General features: G+C 45.7%; 1 protein-coding gene across 1 annotated transcript; it reads right to left on the bottom strand.

The window, feature by feature from the left end:
• Window positions 1-426: 426 nt before the first annotated feature.
• On the bottom strand, window positions 427-6,179 carry FABP1 (fatty acid binding protein 1). Its single transcript, XM_045828116.1, has 4 exons — window positions 6,016-6,179; window positions 4,154-4,326; window positions 2,585-2,677; window positions 427-544 (listed from the first exon to the last, which is right to left on the bottom strand). The coding sequence occupies exons 1-4, from the start codon at window positions 6,080-6,082 to the stop codon at window positions 494-496; spliced, it is 384 nt and encodes a 127-aa protein (XP_045684072.1). The 5' UTR covers window positions 6,083-6,179; the 3' UTR covers window positions 427-493.
• Between the last annotated feature and the right edge of the window lie 394 nt (window positions 6,180-6,573).

Below are 6,573 nucleotides of genomic sequence, written 5' to 3'. Positions count from 1 at the left end.
AGCATCCTATATTTACTTGTGGCACATCTTGCTAAGCTCCTCACTCAGCCCTTCCCCAGGAGGGAGAATTCTTCATTTGGTGGGGCAGTTCCTGCTCTTTTTGTTCATGTCCACTGGTGGGTGAGGCTGCTACGGCTACTCATGGGCACAGCCCTCCTTTGTCTGCCCATCATGCCTGCTCTCTGTCCCCATGGGGAGCCACCTTTTGAGCCAGCATACCGTATACCCTTTTGCTCCAACTCCTAGGAAAGGCCCCTTGTGGGCTGTTCTACAGATCTAGTCATACTTCATGTTCCTTGTAAGGTCACCTGAGTGGACAGCCTGGGGTCCACTTCAGACTAGATTATCAAACTTTGTGCAAAAGGGTATCAGTGCCTACTGATATCAATAACACTGTCAATGAGAGACCATCAAAAAGAAAAGAAATTTTTTCAAAACAAAGTTTATTTTATTACATTAATTTTACACAGTAAAGAATATGAAATGAAGACATCTAAATTCTCTTGCTCAGTCTCTTGAAGACAATGTCACCCAATGTCATGGTCTGAAAGTCAGAAAAGAAATCATGTAATGTCCATCTGATGCTGAATTATAAAAATAACTAAGTCATGACAGTAGCTCTAAATAACAACTCAAAATTCCTCTGCTTTTTATAGGATGAGAGAAAGAGTTGGCAATCTTCTAAAATCCCATGCCAAGTTTTTGTCACTTTACTCCCTCACATGGAGAGTGGTCCTGACTCTCATTGAATTCCTTTCTACGTTAATGGCTATTAGAGCAAGATCATCAAAAGCAGTCTTATCCAATCCAATTTCTCAAAGCTTTATTGAGTGCCTGCTATGTGCCAAATGCTTGTTGAACAGCAAGGAAACACGTACATGGAAACACCAAGGCACCCATCCTGGAACACAATAGGTAAAGCACTATTTTCCTCCCCAAGCTGTGAAGCATATAAAAATTGAGTTTCTTAGGCTCATCAGTTTTTGAGTTTTTGAGGTATGTTCCTTCTCCTCCCTTCCTCCCTCCCACTGATTCTCTTGAACAAGACTGTGATGATGATGTGGGATAATGTCATCAGAATTAAAAAGGAGTCTCTTAGCTTCAGCAGCAATGGAATGAAAGAGAAAGATTTGGGTCCCACAACTCATTGTAGATGACCTTGGATCGGTCAACCTGTCTATTAAATCCCTTATCCTGCCTCCCTCATGGGAGATGTGAGGATTAGAGGAGATAGAGAATATTAAAGGACATTGGTCAGGGCTAAGTCCAGGACAGATCATCTCCTGCTCTGCTGTGAATGTGCTGGGGTGGGGGCTGGGATAGCATGTTTCATGGTTGACTCTCACACTCTCCCTACTTGAGGGATTTTCCCACTTGCTCTGAGTGATGACAGACTCTTGGCAGTGTTCTGCCTTCCATTACTGCCTAAAACACAGCCTGGGAGCAGGGAAGAGCCAGGGGGTTATAAGTGATGGAGAAACACTGCACTGAATCAGACATGGCTGGCAGCCAGGCACCAAGGATGATGTGGCACACATGACGGAGTGTGCCAGTATCATAAGCTGCCATAAAGTTGCCATGAATATGATTCTCATTATAAATGCCAAAAGGGCAAAGGCATTTATTGAGTGCCCTGGACTTGTAGGGCACATAGAGGTCTCTGTGGCTTCCTGGTTAGTGCTGAAGCAGAAAAGAAAGGTTATGGCTAATAATTATTTCAATATTATAAAATAGAAAAAACTATGAAAGGGCCCAACTTTTGGCCAAACAAAGCCTTTCTCACATGTGGGTTCTGTGTCAATGGGAAGGGTTGTCCTGTGAATCAGAGGCCCACAGGAGGGGGTTTCTGCCTTCTAGCCTATGAGTGTGTAATGGGGCTACTTGTCCAGCTGAGACTGAGGAAGGTGGGCTGGGCATGACTCTATGTCTCCTCCCACCAAGCACCTCTCCTGCACCATCTTAGTTAGGTTTGGTGAAGGAAGGGTATGGCAATGAGGGAGAAGGATGTGAGGAGGCTGGAGTGGAGAATCCTGACCAGGAAAGTGGTGATGGAAGGACAGCCTGAGGGAACCAGGAGAAGTAAGGAAGCACCAGCTGGGTCTGCTGCCAGCATATGTGGTCTTTGGTGAATTAAAAAAGGGTGCTCCTTCCTTGAGACACTGTTCTTTTATCTGTTAGAAATCGACCCTAATGCACTGTACTGGTTTTGTTAGACTAATGCTACTTACTAGGAGACAGTGCAAAATTATAATAAATATGCAAATCTAAAGTACCTATAATGGGAGTGACTCCCCCTAAGGTTGTGCAGTGATACAACTGTGAATGATAGCCTTGTGAGACTAACCCCATGCAGAGGAACCCTAGCTCTGCCATTCCCTGGCCATTTGTTGTCTTAGTTTCCCTATTTAGAAAATTCAGAGAAGATTGGAGAGAATGTGTGTTAACTGTCTGGTATGTAACTGGTACTCAGTAAGTGGTAGCAGAGACTGACACCAGGAAAGGTGGTGGGGAAGGCTGCTCCTCACCCTTCACCTTTTTTCTCCCCTCTTGCACTGGAAGCAGCAAGTTCAAGGCGCCAACTTACATTGGTGATTGTGTCTCCATTGAGTTCAGTCACAGACTTGATGCCTTTGAAAGTTGTCACCAGTTTATTCTCACCTTCTTTCTGAACCACTGTCTGCAGGGGACAGAAGAGATGGTCTGAGAGGAAGGGTCTGGGCAGGGAGCAAAACACCTCCTTGCTAATGAGGTTGGCTTCCCCACATGGGTCTCTGTTCACAACAACCACACCACTCATCTTTATATAAGGCTAGCCTCCCAGCTCTCAGGCTCTAAACAGAAATGAGGTGCATTTAAGAACTAAAGAATATATCAGGGTTTCTTTTGTCAGACTTTTAATTTATGGTATGTAATCTAAAAATCAGCATAAGACACCTACATGGCCGAAGTGCAAACACTAAAGTGAAATTGAGTAAAATCTTGATTCTTCAAGATAACAGAGGGAGGTAATAAAGACATTCAAAAACTGGCCTGTTGGGAGAACACATATTTTGCTTTGGCATGCATTATCCCTTCCTTTCTTACTGTGGTATCATTCTCAAGCTTTATACATCCAGGGAGAGGTAACAGAAACCCAGGAAGAGGTAACAGGGAGCAGAAGACACTGGTCAAGGTTAAAAATTTTTCTCCAAAATGGACAATTGGAAAAGGCCTGTGGTAAAACCCATGACCACCTGCCTCTTCCCATGAGCATATCAAAAGAATTTTTCTCCTAAATTTTATCACAGATTTCTTGACCTGTAATGTTGTATCTGGAGAAGCAGATATAAAGCCTGACCAGAAGAGATAAGAATAAGCAATGTGCTGAGCCCACTGCACAGAGTTGTCTGGAAGGGAGGAGTGAAGATGGCTTCTCAGTGGTCCTGGCTGTGCTAGGGTTTGTGGAGTTTCTCAGGGAGGAAGAAAGGTTCCTGGTGATGGGCACCCTAGTGCCTGGACCTTCCAGCCATCTCCCACTGACCACTCACATAGCTCACACCCAGAACTCCTTACACACCTGAACCACAGCCCAGTGGAAGTGAGGTTGCCCCGATTTCAGTCTGGGAAGGAAGACTATGCCTATTTTACAGATGAGGTAGTTGAGGCCAGGGGCTCAGTGATCCCCCTGAAGGTCTGGTCTGAGTGTCTGGCTGGGGCCCTGGTACTCTGGTTTTGGCAGCACCTCCTCTAGGAAGACTGTCTCCATGACCCCCAGCTCTGGCTTAGCAAAGCCCAGTTTACTTTACCTTGGACTCAAGAATGACCTCAGGGCTCTGTTAAGGGTTTTTTATTGACTTCCCACTTGCTCACTGTTGGGTCTGAGAGAACCCAAGACTTAGATTCGTGCTCTGTGCCTTGTGCCCCATATCCTACCTGTTGGGAAAGCTTGGATTCTTGGGCCAGAGCACTCCTAGACAGTCCTTAGGGAAGTTTTCCCTAAGAGCTTTTTCCCTAGGAGCTGTCTTTGTCACTCTGCTTTTCACCCCAGAAGTAAGTTCAGAGATAGGGTATCCATAGTGGAAATTGTGAGGTGGGACCCTTGAGGGAGGAAGCCTTGGGACCGAGCTCCAAGGAAAGTCTGGAAGCAGAGTATATCTTGAGGGACATCTCTTACCTTGACCTTCTCCCCAGTCATGAGCTCCAGCTCACATTCCTCCCCCAAGGTGAACTCATTTTGGATCACTTTGGATCCAGTGGTGATGGTGAGCTTGAAGTGGTTCCCATTCTGCACGATTTCTGACACTCCCTTGATGTCCTTCCCCTTCTGGATGACGTCGTCAGGCAGACCTAGTAGAAACCAGGTTTAGAGACGGGCAGAGGTGGGAGTTGCAAGGTGATGGTCATAAGAAAAACTGTGGAATGATGGGGAGAGGGAGGTGCTTGTCTCCCTGGAGGCCACGGGCAAGTACTGGAGTCCTGTGGGCAACATGGGCTTTGGCCTTTGAAAGGAAAGGCCAGGGACCTAGTTTGACCTGCCCTGGCCAGCTCACTATGTTGCTAGTTGGTTTATAAAAAAGACACACCTCTGGCCTGAAGGACCTCTCCCCTAGTGAGCACCCTGCTTCTTATTCACTCTCCTTCTTCACTCCTCCTCCTTTAACTCCCAGAGACTTTGCTCTTTGAGTATAAGCATTTCATCCTCCCCATTCAGGTTGACCAATACAGTTTCTCTTCCAAGCTAGGTCACTTCTCAGAGAGAGATGGCGGGGAGGGCTGGGGGTTTGTTAAAAATTATGCCAGAGCAACTCATACACACTAGGACTGTCCTCATAAACACCTGTCCACCTAGCCCTATCTTGACCTCTGCTGTCAAGTCTCTCAAGGAAGAATATCAGGAGTCCTTTGCCCTGGGACAGAGCTTGACAAATTTCAGAGCATGTCTATGGTGTTATGTGAACTGAGGTTCACAAAACCACGTGTGTTGATAGTGTGAGGGGGTCTTGTTGCACAGGTGAGGGAAGTGAGACACAGAGAGGTGGCATGACTTGCCCTGCAGGAGAAGATCCAAGCTCTCTGCTGGCCCTGAAGGTCCTCCCCTCTCTGTATTGCTGTCCTTCCCACCCTTCTCCCTCTTGGTCCCCTTCCTTGTCACACTGCCCCTTTGCTCACAAGGCTTCCTCTACCTGAAGCACAACCCCTTTCCCAGTCTGCTAGTGGACACCTGCTCATCTTCCAAGAGTTATCCAAAGCTCACTTTCACCACCATCAAACCTCCCCGCCAAGCCCTCCCATGAGCACCACATCCTCCTGCACAATCACCTGGGGGACACAGTGGGTTAAAGTGGGGTCTCTGGGAACAAATGCCGGCTTCAAATCCTGCTGCAAACACTTTCTACCTCAGTTTCTACCTGAGTGACCTAAGTTGGGATTACTTAACCTTTCAAGGCCTCAATTGTTTTGACTGTAAAATGGAAAATATATTAGTACCCAACTCAGTATTTTTTATTAAGGATTCGATAGGATATTGTATATCAATGGCTTAGCACAGTGCCTGGCACTGGTCAACATTCAGAAAACATTAGGAGATTCTTTCTTGTATTTATTTCTTCTCTTTTTTCTCTCTAAACTGTGACTTTGGGAATGTGACTCATTGTTATCTGTTTATCTTGTATGTGCCCAGAACAGTGCTAAGCACATGATTGGCCTTGAATCAATTTGCTAGAAGAATGAATGAATGAATGAATGAATGAATAGAGTCACACAATGAGTCACTAGCAGAGGTGGTCTCAATCCAAATCAGACCCTAGTTCAGTGCTCTTTCCACTTGCCCATGGAGTGGCCTTGCCCAGTGAGTACTAGCACAAGCTGCAAGTGACTTTAAAAGTAACAAGTATAGCATGGCCCCTGGTCAACATAAAGCCTGAATCTCTCCTTTCATCCCAACATTGAACCTATATTTGTGACTGGACACCATCTTCTGGGCTAGACACCGTTATCACTGTGACCACCATCCTTGGCACCCAACCCCTCACTCACCAATTGCCTTCATGAAGGGTTCAAAGTTTTCCTGGCTCTGCAGTTGGTACTTGCCGGAGAAACTCATGGTGGCAATGAAGTTCCCTTCACAGCTGATCAGCAGCTCTGTTAGTGAGGCTGTCCACTGTGGGTTGATTTATAGGAGGCTCTTCCCCCCTTTGAATGTTGGCCATAGGTCTGCATCTATCACCTCTGTTATGGCCAGGTTCAAATATTAACTTGAGAGCAACGGTCAATGATAAAAAAAAATGGGCACAACAGAGATTTGCTTTAATTCAGCAAACATTAGCAGTGTCAATCAAGTGCCAAGCCCTGTGGCCCTACAGCCTTTGAGGGGCTACTCTCCCATGAAACAAGTGTGTACACATGGGTATATATACATATCTATGCACCTATGTTTGAGTGTGCGTATATGGTGTGTGTATCTAGAGCTAGACAAATATAAAAATAACAAGAGCCCCTTTAAACTCAAAACTTCACATTATTTACATAACCTTATGGGCTCTTCCCATCTTTATCATTACACAGACTTAATTTTTACAAAGTTATCATCAGCCC

Source organism: Phyllostomus hastatus, unplaced genomic scaffold (genome assembly GCF_019186645.2).
Source record: "Phyllostomus hastatus isolate PE091 unplaced genomic scaffold, TTU_PhHast_1.1 phas_scaffold_78, whole genome shotgun sequence".
Taxonomy (NCBI): Eukaryota; Metazoa; Chordata; class Mammalia; order Chiroptera; family Phyllostomidae; genus Phyllostomus; species Phyllostomus hastatus.
The sequence above is the reverse complement of the archived record's forward strand: the minus strand, read 5'-3'. Positions and strand labels throughout refer to the sequence as shown.